Source organism: Phaseolus vulgaris, chromosome 6, assembly GCF_000499845.2.
Source record: "Phaseolus vulgaris cultivar G19833 chromosome 6, P. vulgaris v2.0, whole genome shotgun sequence".
NCBI lineage: Eukaryota > Viridiplantae > Streptophyta > Magnoliopsida > Fabales > Fabaceae > Phaseolus > Phaseolus vulgaris.
The window spans coordinates 28,465,069-28,482,398 of record NC_023754.2 but is presented as its reverse complement, the minus strand read 5'-3'; the positions used below and the strand labels follow the sequence as shown (position 1 = coordinate 28,482,398).

The window sequence follows — 17,330 nt, the reverse complement described above, 5'->3', positions numbered from 1 at the left end:
AAATATAAGACTTAAAAAATTAGTTTAATAATATAATATATGTTAATATTTTAAGTTAAAAATAGAACATTTTATTCAAATGTTAATATAATTGGTTGTTAAATATTTTTTATGGATGGGTATATCCTAAGTACAATCAAACAAGAAAAATTATCTAATTATTAAGTCGTGACTAATTACAATTACAATATAAAGTTATGCTACGATATTTTAAGCTTCGTTTGGGATGTTTACAATTTTTTTTTATTTTTGGTTTAAACTTGAGTTTGGACTTTTCAGCACAAAAATAACAAGTTCACAACTGACCCAAATCCTAGCAATAAACTGTGTGATCTAGAAATATATTTCTATATTATTATCTGAAAATGTATTTTGTATTATACAATTTAAAATATAATTTTAAATTATGCTTTTGAATAAAAAAAATAGATTCTAAATGATGTAATTTATTTCTGAATTCAATTGGAGGTATATTCTATATTTTACAATTTAAGGCACATTTATGAATATCACAATCCAAAATAAAACATATTTTATATTTTTCCAACAAGACACAGAGATGCAGAAAAAAAAGAACATGAGGGGAGGAAGAAATAGCCCAAGCCTTGTGATTTGATTTTAATTTAAAAAAAGAAAAAGGTGAAAGTTGAAGAATGTAGGGCCTAACCTACTGTAGCTTGTGACAAACATTGGGCTGCTTCTTCCTGCACCTCCATACCTTCTTGTGCCACCCCCATATAGTTTTTATATTCCAAAAATACCCTTTATTAATATTCCAGATTACATAATCCGAAAGTCTTTTTCTAGATCCAGAATTAGCTTCTGGATTATGTAATCCAGAAGCCTTTTGTGATTAGCTTCCGGATTACATAATCTGGAAGTCTTTTCTATACATAAAATTAGCTTCGGATTATGTAATCCGGAAGCCTTTTTTTTCAGAGAAGTGATTAGCTTCTGGAATACATAATCCAGAAGTTTTTTCTAAATATGAGATTGACTTCCGGATTATGTAATCCAGAAATATATTCAGATTACATAATCCATAGGCTTATTTCAAATGCAAAAAAGAGTTACGGATTTTATAAATCTCAAGAACACTTTCGGATTCAAAAACAACTTCCGGATTATGTATGGAGGTGGCACAAAAGAGGAGAAAATGGTATTTTTACATTTAGTATGAGGGTAGCAGAAGAAGGTATGGAGGTGTAGGAAGAAAGAGTCCAAACATTGAGCTCCTCACAACTTGACTTAACCTTACTCGATGAGATATTGGGTTTCAACTTAACAAGAATCACATTCGGCCATTTTTAGCTTGATTTGGGCCGAGTAAAAAAATTGTGCACGTAGAGTTCCCATATAAATTGCTTGTAATTAATGAATTCGATATTGGTTAATGAAATATAGAGACTTCATATCTAGAAAAGCATAATTAGGCTATTTACTACAGGTTTGAATTCAAGACTCAAAACATTTAATGTTCAATAGTTGAATAGCATAATTAGTCACCTCGGCATCAACCATCATTCGTGCAATGCAAAAAAAATAGGCTATAACCTTAATCTTTCGGCCACATAAAGGACCTATTTCGATACTGGAAGTACTCTAGAGTTTTTCCATTAGAAATGTAATTTAGAACAAAAACTCTAGTATCTTAATTTTGTATCCAAAGAAGCCCAAAATCATAAAGTAAGGGTTAAACCAGCTTTCGTATTTCAAGCCCACAAATTATAAAATACAAATAACTAGAAATTCATATTTTTATAATGTGAAAACATGAAGGTAGTAATCTAAATTTACCTTTTTCCTTAGTTGTTCATATTATCATACTTCGATACTAGTAACGTTATATTCCTCATTAGACCTCTTTATCATTCAACCTCTAAAAACATCACAGTACACTTCTATCCGATTATTAAAAAGGCATGCACAATTTCAAAACTTGTGTTCATTCCTAATCCAAGGAAGGGTCGGGCAGTTTTAATAGTGCCTCTTCGAGAAAGCAAGTATACACTTGTTACCAATTGAAAATTATCAAAGCAATTCAATGACAACTTGGGCTAGTGCCCAATGTCAATCGTCGCACGTAGGATATTTAACATGTTAACCAGATTAGAAAACGACAGAGAAACATATTAACTGATTTCAGAGTAAAGTAGTAAGAAATAATTTCTCCATCATATCCTCGTAGGAAGCCACTTGAGTAAGCTAGGCTGTGTAACCAGTAAGCTGATTAAGATTTGACAAGGCATTCAGAAAGATTATACATATGTACATACACACTATATCTTCCAAATATCCACCAATACACGCAATTCAAGACTCCTCAATCAATATGCGGGCCAACCGGAAGATGCTATAAACCTCGAACTAAAGATGACAAACTTCATACACAAACTGAGGCAATTGGCTACGTATGCATCGAAGAAACTTGATGAAAGATAATGTACAGATCATGCCCCTTGTGTAACTTTATCTTTGTTCACCCATTATGATTTATCATTCTTTCTTGATCCAACATGTTAACTTCTCAGGAATTACCCTTAAAATTTCAATATGCGTATTGGTGTATCCCCTCCGCCGCCACATAGCGGACAACAACAAAATAATGAAAAAAACAATAACAACCTCAACCCGGCAAAACACATTCCAACTGAATTAAAAAGTGGTCCCTAAGTCTTGCGTGTTTCTGCATACATACACAAGTTTTCAACCAGCATTGCCGTCTTGGTTATAAATCAATGGACGGGAACAAGGTCACCTCCAATGTTGCGTATGACAGCATTGCATATTCATTGGACTCGCTCTCTTTTAGTGGCCTTGTTTCTTCTATTCAAAATCATCAACCAAAGGCCCCTTCTTCTCCTAACCGGGTTGAACACTACCTGGTAAGCAAGCATGACCGCGAATTTGAATTTACAAGCACTAAAACTTGAATTCTGCTGTCAGTCCAATCAAGATCACTCCAGCAGACAAACTTATTTCCAATGGTCAACTTCGACCACAAGCACTCCCTATCCAAACAAATCAGATTCTGATCACAAATCCACCCAGCTCCTCGAGCTCGTTACAAGCAACCCATAGCAGTAGTAAGATGTCATGCGGTAAAACAGGCAGCAATATGAAATGTCATGAACATAACAAAGCAAGAAAGCATATAAACAAGAAAAGGCCGGAGACCAGGAAATGGTTTGGCCAGAAAATGAAGTCTCTTCTATCACCATGCCGACAATGCTGGACTGTTAAGCAAGGTGCTGTTAAGGCTCAAAATATACCAAGATAAAATCTCAAAATTTACTGACACAAGGTTTATTCTCTGTGATTCGTTCATGCAAGACCCAAAAATGTAATCAGAAATCTATCTTTTTATAGCTAAATGGTGTCCAAGGAGAATACCGGTGACATGCTTCATTTCAAAGTCAGTCAGTAACACCAAATGATCAACGTTATAAACCTGTACACCAGGAATAATATCTATCATTTTTTGTTTTTATTTGGTTGATTAAAACTATAAAAGATTCTACTTCTATGCACTTGTTCCGCCATTTATTATAAGTTTTGCCATTTTTTACTTTGTCAGCTCAAGATATTAATATGCTCAAATACACATTTAAGGTGCTGCTACCTGCAGGTTTAAGTATCTACATGTTGAGCATTACTAAGAAAAGCTCCAGCACTTTGGCATCTCGAGCCTCTAAAGAAAGAAAATCTCTTCCTACTTAAGATGCGGGGATGTGCCTACTATCTTAACTACTGATAATAGTGATATTTAAATTATCATGCATAAGCAACGGCTACTAAAGCCTGGTGCAAGGATGCTCATTTTTTGAAAGGTGAATTGTAGAAGTTGACCAATAAAACTCAGAAATCAGAATGATAGCTGATGACACTGGAGCATAAAAATGGTTAAGCAACTGCAGTATTCACATTGCATGGCTAGGTATAGAATAAATGCTTAAGATTTCTATGCTTCTAAAATTTTCAGATGCATAAATAAGGTGTGCATGCATTTTGATACAAAATTCATGATTATGTGTAAGTTCATCCAAATTTCATTCTTAGAGTGCAATTGATTGTTTATGTAAAATGTAAAAACTGAATACAGGAAATATAAAGACTCACGAAGTAAATGTAGCATAAGATAACAATGCTAATTGTTGAATGTAACAGGCTTAGCCCATATTTTCGGTTATTCAGTTATTATTATTTCCATTTATAAATAAACAACCCTAGAGCATAGGGTTAGGGTTCAACTTTTTCTGGTGAACCCACTGTTCATCGATGTTTTCCCGTGCCATCGTTGCTGCTCCTCCGCCTCTGCTGCTCTGTCGTCGCCATTGATTGGGTTGGCGACTAGATCTGCCCTTGTCATCTATGGCTTCTTTTGCCGTCACTATACATGATTCGTCTATTTATACTAATTAAGTCACTGTTTATCTTTTCATTGAAAAATTGGATGGAACTAATTATGACACTTGGGTCCCGGGCCTCGGATACTAAATTATGGCTTAAGAGTCAAGGTTATGTTGATCATCTTACCTAGTGTGTTCCCAATGTTGTTGAAAATGTGTGGTTTCCCGTTGGTTGAAAATTAATGCTCAATTATGCAAGGTTATCAAATCTATCATTCACTCATCTTTAAAACAAATTTTTCATGCTTATGAGACGTGTTCAAAAGTTTGGGAATAGGCGAAAATTATTATACACCAATGATACTCGACGTCTTTATGGTGTGTGTCAAAATCTCCTCACCGTTGTTGCTTCCAAACGTCTTGGAAGGTACAATGGTTGAATATCTGGATAAACTTCATGCTCTTCATGATTTTAATGAGTTATTGCCTCCTACCTCCTGCCTCCACCACTCCTTCTCAAGAACTAGAACAAAGGTCCAAGTTCTTCATGTTATTTGGCTTACATGACCTTCATGATGATTATTCTTATGTCCGTGATTAGATTTTGGGATCTCTAGTTTTTCCCAATTTTACTTCCATTTGTTCTATGGGTGTCAGGTAAACACACTACTGATATACCTCCTCTTGCGGATGACTCTTCTAGTTTAGTCTCTCAGCATAATGATTGCACTTGCCCTCACAAGTCAGGCAAAGGGCGTCACAAGTGTGACCATTGTGGCAAGCTTGACCATAAAACCGACAGGTGTTATGCCTTACATGGCCGTCCTTCTAGATTAGGTACAATTTTCCAAATGGCTCTTGTGCAACCTTCTACCGTGGACCTTACTTCATCTTCATCCGATACCTTAGGCCAGCCTACAATTTTGAATGAATTTCTTAAATGGTATGAGGATCGTCAGAACTTTGGTTCCACTGTTTCTGTTGCACATTCAAGTACATCTTTTGATGGCCTCACCCGCTCCATTTCTCTTGGTCCTTGGGTTCTAGACTCAGGTACTACAAATCACATTATTGGTAATAAATATTTTTTCTTTTCTATGTCTACCTCCAGTTGTTTACCATTTGTTACCACAACTAATGGCTCTAGGGTCTTATCCCATGGTGTTGGAACTATTCATTCCCTTCCTTCTTTATCTATTGATAATGTTCTTTATGTTTCTAGGTATCCCTTCAACTTATTATCCATTAGTCGTCTAACTTATTCCCTTGATTGTGTTATTTATTTTACAAAAAGATTTTGATTGTCTTATTTGTAGCCATAACCTCTTTATCAACTGGATGTCAAAAATGTTTTTCTTAATGGGGTTTTGAAGAAAAAAAATTATATGGAGCAACCTATTGGTTTTGTCGCATTGAGGCAGATCATTCATTTTTTTTACCGTCACTCAAGTGTTGGGTGTATCTATCCAGTAGTATATGTTGATGACATTGTTCTTACAGGTAATCATCACCATGACATCTCTGAAATAAAACAACATATTTGTCACCACTTTCAGAAGATCTTGACAAACTTAAATATTTTGTGGGGATTGAAGTAGCACAATCCAACAATGTTATTGTTATCTCTCAAAGGAAGTATGCTTTGGATATTTTGGAGGAAACTGGATTAATGAGTTCAAATCCTGTTGACACACATGTGGATCCTACCGTCAGACTCATACCTAATCAGAGAGAGTCTCTCTCAGATCCTGAGAAGTAAAAAAGATTAGTTAAAAATTGAAATACCTTATTGTTACTCGTTCTAATATTTCATTTGCAGTTAGTGTGGTGAGTCAATTCCTTAATTCCCAATGTTTTGATCATTGAAATGCAGTCATTCGTATATTAAAGCTATTGTGTTCTTCATAGAGGAAACTTAATCTCATCAGAGGCAATAAATAAAATGTAGTTACTAGATTTAGAGCAAAGACTAATTATAAGGCTATGGAAGCCACAACATGTGACTAATGTGACTTTGACAATTACTTTAACCATTAAAGTTAGGGTATGCCAATGATGAATTTGATTTGTAATATCCAAGGGTTCTTTGTGTTGCTTTGAATCCAATCTTTCGCAAGAGAACTAAATATAGAGAAATCAATTGTTATTTAGTGAAAAAAAAAAGGTCCCTGCAAGTGAAATTACAATTGAGTCCATCAATTAAGTGAAAAGGTCATATCCTCACCAACTTCCTCAAGGGTTGCAAGGATGCATATATTTCTAACTTGAGGGAGACTACGCAATACAAACATCCCATGTTTAACTAGTTTTCAACACATGTAACATATCATTAGGACTTTATAAGAACTCATTATTGTACCCCACTCATGCAAATATAAATGCAATAGTGAGTAGCCTACATTACATACATTTTCATAAAATCTAATAAAATAACTAGGTACTTTTAACAAAAATCAACCTTGCCAATGACTAAGAGAAACATAGCAGATAGAAGGAATGAGAAAACCCTTGCACATGCCACAAACTATAAGAAAATATTGACCCATGTCTTAAATTAAATAATGACATTCACAAAGGCATAGGTTTAAATGATGGAACAAAGAATTATCGATGATTAAGCAAAATGAGATGATTACCTTACTGATAAAGTTCATAATTTCTCTTAACATTAGCTAATCCATGGTTGAAGAGTAACAAAAATATGTCATCCATAAAGAAAATAAGCTTAAATCAACAACTAAACTATGATAAACAAAATAAAAGAACAATACATCAGATTAGTAGGGGACTTAAACCAGCAGTTATTACCAAAATTTTCTCTATAGTCAATGATAAGTATAACAAAAAACCTTGATGAAGCAAAAGAAAAATGAATGTTAATATTAACAAATGTGACTTTGAATGTTAATATTAACAAATGTGACTTTAAAAGACCTTTTCTACAAATTGCAGCTTCTAAACTCTAGTATCTTGAAATGCTAAGAATTTGTTAAACTACATAAAGGTTTTATATAAATTGCTATAGTGATGTGGTGGAGTTGCACTAGGCAACTATAGTGTGACCATTGTAGCATTGCAATTTAATGTAGTGCCCATCATGAACAAGAATGATTGTAGCATAGGTATAGTAGTGTTGTGTGCTCATTAAAAAATTTGAAGACTGACACTAGGGCTTCTTGGGGGAGCTTTTTGGAATTTCAATTTCCAAAATTCTCTCTCAATCCAACCCTTGTTGAGGTGTATGATATCTCTTAATCCAACAAACTTGTTTTTGCTTTGTCTTATCGAACAACTACCTTCTCTGCCTTTGTTTTCTATTCTCCATATAGTGGTTTTTGGTTTATTTGACGGCTGACAAAGATTAATTCCTACATCTAATTTCTCTTCTCTTCGACAAAAGCATCAAGCATGTGGTCAATAGAGTTTCTAACAACTTTGTCTAGATACTCTTCTCTATTCTCTCTAATGGACCTTGATCAATTTCTCAATTCAATGACCATTGCCTTTTTTCTTCTCATACCTAGAATGATCCTCTAAAAAAAGAAGGCTTTGCTAGCATCCGTTACTTCTTGTGGATTGGTTACACCACTGATGACAATCTTGACATAGCATGACAATGGAGTAGTTTGAAAGATCTCCATGATACAAAGGATGTTGTTGGATATTTCACATCAACTAGTTATAAGACAATTACAATATATAATTGGATCAAGATGTTACTCTGTCTTTTCTATAATTCATTCTGATATTTGGGATCCAAGTCGAGTTTCATTATTTTGTCACTTTTATTGATGATATTCTTAGTGTACTTGAGTTTACTAAGTAACCAAGATCTTAAGGAGTGAAAATGCCAAGGAATACTTTTCTTCAGGTTTTATCACTATTTTAAACTCACATAGCATTTTACACCAGTCCACTTGTCCTCATACACCTTAGCAAAATGGTATTGCTAAGAGAAAGAATGGACACCGTTGAAATTGCTCGTAACTTGTTTGGTGCCAATACACCCGCCCATCATTGAGGTGATGCAATTCCTACTGTCTATTATGTTATTAATAAAATGTCCTCTTCTTCTTTGGGCAATAAAGTTCCATACTATATTGTGTTTCCAAATGAACCTCTGTTTCACATTTCTCCTCAAGTTTTTGGTTGTATGTGTTTTGTACATGATGTGTGTCCCAGTTTGGATAAACTTTCAGCCCCGTCTATCAAACATATCCTTTTAGGATATTCTTGTCTTCACAAAGGGTATCAATGTTATTCACTAGACACTAAACGATATTACATGTCTGCAAGTTAGGATATTCTTGTCTTCACAAAGGGTATCAATGTTATTCACAAGACACTAAACGATATTGCATGTCTGCAAGTGTCACCTTGAGTGACTTCATGAACATTTTAGTTAGTTGGTTGTTAAAGTTGACAAAACAATGAGAAAGTTTCACACATTGACTTGGTGTATGTGTGTGAAGATGTCATGTCAAGGGACTAGCAAAGCTTCAAGTATCAATTGGATGCAAATGCGTGACACGCATAGAAATTGAAGCACATGGTAACAGTTGGCCATGAGCCAAGCAACATAGTGGATACAAAGAAGGGAACCTTGATCACAAGGTTGGCTCATAGGTTGGAGTACCACCAAAGAGCAAAAATGTTTAAGGGCATAATGATTGTTAAAGAGCGAAAATGTTTAAGGGCATAACGGTTGTTAAAGAGAAAAAATGTTTAAGGGTACAATAGTTGTTATTAAAGAGCAAAAATGCTTGAAGACCACACTGGAGTGCAAAAATGCTCAAAGAGCACAACGACTACCAAAGAGCAAAAGTAATGAGAGCTTGATGACTACCAAAGAGCAAATAAGAGCATGACAACTGCCATAGAGCAAAAATGTAGCAATGGGTGTTGTTTAACCAAGAGAAGAAGTTGGGGTGACAATGTTAGAGCAAATGCTTCTAAAGAAAAAGAATCAACAGGAAGATGGTACCACTTGGAAAACGTATTCAAAGGATTGTTTGTAATTGTATATCCTGTACATGTGAGTATTCTAATTATAATGAACAAAATATATTTGCTCTAGGACTAATTATTCTAATTATATAAGGAACAAAATCAATAGCCATTATGGGAAGCATTTGCTATGATGAATGTCATGAATTTTCTATAACTTTTATCATTTTAAGACTTATGTACACAGTATATTTTATATAAACTGCATAAATATTTCAATATAGCGGTTATTTCGCTATCCTGCTATATCGTTTTTGGAGCCGGCAATACCCACCGTCATCCGGGTTTTAAAGCACTGAACTATAAAAAGTATTGAACATCAATACATTTACAATAATTTCCAGATTTCGGACACATGAAAACAAAAAACAGAATGCATCCCATCAGTCTTTCCAGGTAGCTGCCAAAGATCTTCAAACGCTTGAAAATTAGACCAACTGCTATTTAAACAATTAAATGTAATCATGTAAATTAAGGAAAAATAAGATATCCTCATAAACCATGCAATTCATGCAAGTTTACTCTAGAATGGAACAAACAAAAGAAGGCACATATAAAAAGATAAGTAAATACTTTGAAAGAAAATTCAAAACCAAAACATTCCAAATCAACCTTCTTTATGAAAAAAAGAGCCTCAGACAGAATTTTTCACGAACTAGGATCAGGCAATTGATCAGAAACTGTACAAGAAAGGTGTTCTGGCTTGCATATCAAGATTTGCCATATTTGTTGACATATCCCTGCAAATCAAAGATATTTCTATTAAATGAAGGACATCACAATCAAACAATATCCATGTACTTACATATTGGAAAATCACTATAACTGCTAGAAATGAAAAAAAGAGACTTACATTGACCAGCTTTGCAATTTTCACCCGACTTGAAGAAACATATTGCTTGGCAGTATCTATGGTCGGAATCTGATGGGGCTCTATGCTGCTAACAACCTTGTCAACAGATTTTCTGACTATCATAATATATTCATCCTTGCTGAGACGACCCTCATGCCAAACTGGTTTTAACAACTCTTTTACATGATCAACAAGAGCTGCACGTAACATTTTTAGTGCCTTCACTTCCTTCTGCATGCTGCCATCCATAGGAAAGTCAACATCCATTTCATGATTTTTCTTATCCCTGTCTCCTCTCTTTTTTTTGTGCCCTGATCCTTCGCTGTGATGTCTAGTATCATGCTCAGTCATGTCTCCCTCTTTTTTTGTATTATCTGCAACACCAAAGGTATTTTGTCCTGTGCCAATTTTACCATTTTGATAGTTTACATAAGTTCCCGATGTTATCTCTGTTTCAGTAGGAAGATAATCTTTTTCATGAGGAACAGAATTTTTGTTTGTCTCAGTTTCATAAACTTTATTATGAGAAGATACAGAACTTTTGTCATCATTAAGACTGGACATGTGTTTCCCAACTACAGCAGAATCACCATATATCGGAGCCTGTGTTGAAGTCTGTCTGTTAGATCCTTGAATTAAAAGGGAAGCCTTCAAAGACCCATCCCCTATATTAGGTATCTCAATGCTATCTCGAAGAGGGTCATAAAGATCTCCAGGAGATGATACATTCATGGAAGTAATAAAAAAGGATGGCCGGAAGGGCACAGAAGGTTCCCAATCATAAGAACAGATTTTTGATTTATATCCAGTGGGATAAGATGGAGCCCTGGACGAACTAACTAGAGGAAAATCTTCCTGCCCTGTACCAGAGAAAGTGGACTTAGATGTGAGATATTCTTTATTAGTGCTCAAAAGCTTTTGAGAGTTCAGATTACCAGCCCCCAAAGATGAACTTAAAGACAATGAACATCCCGATTGAGCAGAAATTCGATGAGAGAGAGTGACATACTTGAATTTGGTGAATGGCTCAAAAAAGTGGAAGCATATCCTTTGTACATATGTTGGTTCCGAAGAGTGGCCATTCCATCCTGCTTCGGGCTGAAATAATTGCTTGTTGAACTAAATGCAAATCTATTCTCTGGAAACAAGTTGTCCCTCAGCTTAAAGTTCTGTTTTTCTTGAGATGGATGCCAACTAGGGGTTTCTTCTTGCTCATTCTGTGTGCTCATATTTAAAGGAAACTCAGAAGAATGCAAATATATGCTTTAAAGCTAAGCATTAAATGAATCTAGAGTACTAACCATCCTTATTCTCTGAACATTTTCCCTAACACCTGTTACAGAACAATATCTTCATTAGAAATATGATTACAGAACAAATTTCCTGAATAACATGACCAAACAAGTTATATGGTATACCTTCTTCCACTTTCAATTTTCTCTTCTGATGAACAGTAGCTAAGTCAGCTTCAACCTCCTGATCTGTCTTATCCACACTATCTTTAATATGAAGAAAGCTACAAGAACTACCTCTGATACACCATCCCTTAGCAAAAAAATCACATATAATTTTTGGTCGTTTGTTTCTGTTTTTATTCTCAGCACTGGGAGACAGACTTCTAGTCCTACTATTCGGAGGAGTTATCAGTAAAACCTAATGGTTAGCATATGAACCAATTTAAACACACTGATAAAAGACAGAAAACTACTTCTAGAAGAGACAGCATGCAGTATGAATTGAACTTTGGTAATATTACAATGTAAAAGAACATACTGAACTAAAATGACCAGACCTTGTCAGCATTTGCTTCATATCATCCCTTGACTCCATCTCTAACTGTGTGATATTGTTCCTAGAATTCTGACCACCATTAGCATCCTCAACAAGACAATCTTTGGGAAAGAGGCCAATGACCATATCTTGTCCAGTATCACTAGATGGTTTGGAAGCCCTGGCCCCAGAATCAATATCATTATCATCACATAAATTAGCTTTGCTATTGCAACCTAACTCACTGTATCCCCTGTGTGTTTCCTTCTGGAGAAGGGATCCAGCATTTTCACCGTCAACTTCTAATCCTTTACTTCTGCTATTTTCAACAGAAGTCAGATTTTCTCTTGATTTCGAATGACTTGAAATGTCATATTTCTGGTGAAACTCTTCCTTTTTCGATGTCAGTATCTCACATGAAGGAACAGATATTTTGAGCATGTTATCATTCTCTTCCATGCAATGCACACTAGATGATGGAATTACATCAGAGTTTTCAGCCACAGAAGAATCTGGCCCCAAGTTTTTGTCTTGCTCCTTAGACTCCATATGTAGGCTCAAATCTAGAATGGAAGATAAAAATTAAATCAAGAATACGAAAAATGCATACAGGAAAAGGGAGGAAATAAATATACTAAACAATTTAAGAGTGCCAGGACTCCCAAAAATCCCAGCCCAATTCACACTGCATATTGGAAGATAAAAATTAAATCAAGAATATGAAGGCATAAAGAAAAAGAAAAGAGAGGAAATATTCTGGGCAATTTAAGAGTGCTCTTCTCTCCCAAAAATCCCAGCCCTATCCACCCTGTGCTCTTTTCTAAAAAGGCGATAAAATCAATACAACAGAATCCCCTCTTTTATTCTACCCAATGACAACTGAGCCATTAGTTACTACATCTCTCTCTCTCGGACATGATCCCTGCATTGCAGCTTTTTTTCTTTCTTTATCATGCATAGATCTTAGTTGTTTCAGGATTCCTATTAGTGGAACTGACTAATTTTGATGGGAATTATCCCATTGGATGGTTGGGTATGGTTGATAAATTTTTTAAAAACCCAAATACCAAACCAGAATTGAAAGTGCCGCTAGATTTTGTGTATTGACGAAGCATTAGTGCACTGGTTCAAATACTTGAGGAAGAGCATGTCCAAGACAATGACTGAGAAAAACTGAAAACTGAGTTGTTGAAAAGAATTTCCTGAAGTGGTGTGTGGCAAACCCATTATGAGCACCTTGCAGCCTTGCACCAAAACGTGGTTCTCCTCTCTACCAAACAAAGCATACAAGAGATAACTAATTTGAAGAAAGAAAAAGAATCATGGAAGTTGACCTCTGGATTTTAGGTTACTTCGAAACAAAGTAGTGACAACATAGATAACGGAGAATGGTTATGTTATGTTCTGACACCATGTTAATATTATAGGGTTTTAGGTATAGAGGGAGGAAAAGGGAATAAGACTAAAAACATTGAGATTGATATTGGCTTGATTTGATGTGAAGTGTTACAATGATCAAAAACATAAAGCACTAACCTTATTTATACTAAATACAATAACTTATCCCTAACTAAATAAGGAAACAAACCATGAGCTAATAGGGAGATATGGAAATCAATCCTAGAACTACTACTCTATGACACTATCACACTCTCTATCCATGTTCTTCTATAAAATGGAAAGTACATTGTTTCTTTTTGCTTCCTCTGTGAGTTCTCAATTTTTTGGTGTATGAGTGTGCCTAATATCCTCTTTTTTTTCATCCCAAATTGACAACATGCTTCAATACCACCAATTTTGGACCTTGTTGCTCCACTTAATGCCTATGAGGCTCTGACAACATTGCATCAATGGTAATCAGTCTGTGTCAATCCAATTGATACTTAGAAGTCCTAAATATGAAAGTAGCCTTTTACCAACAAAACATCTTCAAGAAGATAATTCACTAGCTAATCTAGTCATTCTTAATTCACGAGCTTCTGATAATAGTGATAAATAGGTCTTGTGGCAGGGAACAAAAAGGAGTGTGGCTAGCCAATTGTTTATACATTTAGAATGACAACTCTTTTGAAGCAGCCATGGGCAGAACACCATAAAGAAACCAAAAACCAACCAAAAACCAACAAAATCATATTCGATGGTAAATTAGTAGCAGATATATATCCTCAAAGATGTGAACATATTCTACGTCTAGGTTCACCAAAGGACTGTAAAAATTTATCGTTATTATTCACCTTACATAAAAAATTATACAAGTGGACCAATTTGATTACATGTTAGAGATCTATGTTAAATTTTTCCATGACTTTACTGATATATTAAACATAAGCACGTTATATTTTAAAAATACAATCTCGTATTTCATATTCAAGAAAAGTTTATAGAATATACAGGTATGCGCAAAATCTCAGTTTGACAAAGATTGGATTTCAACAGATTGCTTTTTATGTGTCTGTATGGCCTCAAGTTCCTTCAAATTATCTTAAAAGTACAATATGGTTTTATAAAAAGGTAAAGAAAAAAGATAATTAGTACGTAGAGGTTAATTATGAAACGGTATGAATTTTAATGCAGAAGAATTTTATGTAAACTTAATTTTTACTCCAAACCCATATGTATGATTACTAGCTCCATGATTGGTCTAAAATTCTATGTTACTTCTCATACCAATATATCCATATCAAATTGCTTCCCTGAAAGATAAAGCACAACTCTTCTACTAAGTTCATACTCCTAGGGTTTCCATTTTCCCACGCATTCACAAACAACATGGCGACATGGAGCAACCATGGCCACCACAAAGTTTGAATAGCAGTGTTTTGTTAATAACAGACATTGTGTTCACAGTGATCGAGTAAGGCATTTTGGAAAACACAATTTTTACCATCAAAAAACAGCATTAATTTGGAAGGTTCTTTTAGGACAAAATTTGATATTTCCCTCCTCCTTTCTTTTCAAAAGGCATATGGGATGTTGTTTACCCAGAGTCCCTTGTCCACACTCACCCCTCCACGAGTTTCCCGCACCTCATACAATTACACAACACTTTATAGCTCTTTTCTGACCAGTTTCCAGGGTCCAGACTTGGTTCTTGATTTTTCCTGTTCAATTACGAAGGCCCATCTCGTTGAACTGAGACTGAACTGTTTTACAAACATACATTAGGGTTCAAAATAGTGGCCCTCACACTATAACATGTCAGCCACTCCTCTATTTGGGATTGACTACTATGAGTTTACCACACTTCTATACGTGGTGACACCCACGCTGTCACCCACACCTACCCACATTCAGCAGTATTTCCAGTGCCACCCACCAATATTTCTCCAGTTCTGAATTTTAGTAATTCTTCGAAGTTTTAAGAAATTATGTCTCTATACTACGTACAAAATTTCAGAATCGCAGCCATCCTACGTGCTATCCTATTACATAAGTTTTAGGGTAGGCTGCAATGCGCTTCTATCCTATCACGTGCTATCCTCCTCTCCCCATCCCCAAGCAAACAGTTCAATAAGAATGGAATAACAAAGTAAAAGAAAAACATCAATATGGCATTTGATATGTAAACACACAAAAAGTCAAAAACTACATAAACTCAATGGCAACATGTGAAACAGTACCAGAGAGAGCAATCAGCAACACGGCATCAAACGAAGTTACAGAAATCATTATTAGGGAAAAAAGAAGCATGTAAGTTCATGTGTGAAGCGGACAAAATTAAGAATGAAAATCACGATTAATTTATGAATTGAAAAACCTTTTCGACCCTTGTCCTCCCCCACTTCTTCTTTTTGTCGTCCCTCCTTCTCCATTGCTTCTTCCTGTTGCAATTGTTGCTCTTTCTTCTTCTCCTCCACAGTTTTTTCGTGTTGCTGTTGTTGCGCTTTCTTCTTCTCCTCTACTGCTTCGTTTTGTTGCTGCTGTTGCTCTTTCTCCTTCTCCTCCACTGCTTCTTCTTGTCGTTGTTGCTCTTTCTTCTGCTCCTCCACTGCTTTTTCTTGTTGTTGTGGTTGACCTTCCTTCTCCTCCTCCACTGCTTCTTTTTGTTTCTGTTCTTGCCTTTCTTTCTTATCCTCCAATGTTTCTTCTTCTCCTTCCTCCTCTTTGACTTCTTCCTCTCCTTTTACTTCTTGTTCTACCTCTTCCTCTTCATCTACCTCAACTTCTTCTTCTTCTACCTCCACTTCCTCTACTTCTTCCTCTTCCTCCTCTACTTCCTCGACCTCTTCTTCCTCATCTACTTCCTCAACCTCTTCCTCCTCCCCCTCTTCTTCTTCTACTTCCTCTTCTACTTCTTCCTCAGCTTCCTCCTCCTCTTCCTCCTCCTCCTCCTCTGTTTCTTCTTCGACTTGCTCTTCGTCTTCGGATGGATCGGTTTCGGTATCATCGGGCACAGGAGAATCAGGGAGAGACATTGGATTCGATTTGAACGTGCAGAGAGAGAGGTTAATGAGAAGAAAACCCCTAATTCGATTCGAATCGGGAATCAAGAAAGGGCGCAGAGATACACATTAGAAACCCAAACTCATGATGATATGTGACAACACAATACAAACGGTAAGGAACACTCACAACACCACAATGATTCAGGAATGCTCCGCTGGCGTGCACGTCAGAATCCTGTTTCCAGAGGTGGATCCCACTCACCGCCACGTCTTTTCTCCGACGTGTCGCTCCGATAAACCTAATCCCTCTCTTTCGCCCTATTTCATATCAATGCAGGCGTATCTACCTTTCTCAACAAGTTTTGGGCCTAACACACCACAAACATTACACCACTAAAAACTTTGGGGCAAATTCTTTCTGCAACTTATAAATTATGACCACCACCCTTATCAATTGTGACCTTCACATGTACTTTAAAAAATTTAAAATTTTCCTTCATTCGAATCTTGAATTAAAAAAAATACATTTCAGAAAAACAAATTCAAAATAAAATTTTCTGTTTCAGAAATTAAATTCTGAAATAGAATTGGAACTTTGAAAATCTCAATTCTGAAAGTAATTTCGAAATAAATAAAAAATACCTTTTAAAAAAAATCCAAAAGATAAAATCTGGAAACATATTATAAAAAAAATCCAAAATCTAAACAAGTATTTCAGAAATCTAAATTATAGAAACGAATTCCTAAAAGAAATATCATAATGTATTTTGATATTCAAAGTATTTTTATCATTTTACACAAAGATTAAATGCATAATTTATTATATAGATCACTTCTTTTTTTCTAGTTTAAATGGGAATGGTAAAATGTACTAGCTGCCCTAATCACATGTCACCCATGTTGTTAATATGTCAAACTTTTTTTAATCCATTGTTAAAATAAGATGAAATAATATAGTTAGTTGTT

At 35.3% G+C, this 17,330-nt stretch overlaps 1 protein-coding gene and 1 pseudogene across 10 annotated transcripts; one reads left to right on the top strand and one right to left on the bottom strand.

Moving 5' to 3' along the window:
- Positions 1-2,137: 2,137 nt before the first annotated feature.
- LOC137832571 (uncharacterized) lies at positions 2,138-16,786 on the bottom strand. Of its 10 annotated transcripts, XR_011084597.1 has the most exons (9): positions 16,552-16,786; positions 15,737-16,443; positions 12,002-12,542; positions 11,628-11,833; positions 11,511-11,542; positions 11,219-11,426; positions 10,210-11,069; positions 9,969-10,096; positions 2,138-3,011 (listed from the first exon to the last, which is right to left on the bottom strand). XR_011084597.1 is itself a non-coding variant. In XM_068640799.1 (8 exons), exons 2-8 carry the CDS (start codon positions 16,392-16,394, stop codon positions 10,067-10,069), a joined length of 2,535 nt encoding a protein of 844 aa, XP_068496900.1. In that variant the 5' UTR covers positions 16,395-16,443; positions 16,552-16,786; the 3' UTR covers positions 9,800-10,066. The 10 variants fall into 10 exon arrangements, 4 of the variants coding, with proteins under 4 accessions (XP_068496900.1, XP_068496898.1, XP_068496897.1 ...); XR_011084592.1 differs by lacking the exon at positions 16,552-16,786 and having other exon boundaries at positions 11,628-11,836; positions 15,737-16,541; XR_011084595.1 differs by lacking the exon at positions 16,552-16,786 and having other exon boundaries at positions 15,737-16,541.
- Positions 2,724-3,298, top strand: LOC137832573 (uncharacterized; annotated as a pseudogene).
- Positions 16,787-17,330: the final 544 nt, after the last annotated feature.

Coding starts and splice junctions, on each gene's coding strand:
- LOC137832571 (XM_068640797.1), bottom strand. CDS start 16,394: ATGTCTCTCCCTGATTCTCCTGTGCCCGATGATACCGAAACCGATCCA. Junction 12,543..15,736: donor GGAGGACAAGGGTCGAAAAG/GTTTTTCAATTC, acceptor CTTCCATTCTAG/ATTTGAGCCTACATATGGAG. Junction 11,427..11,510: donor ATGTTCAGAGAATAAGGATG/GTTAGTACTCTA, acceptor ATGAGCACACAG/AATGAGCAAGAAGAAACCCC.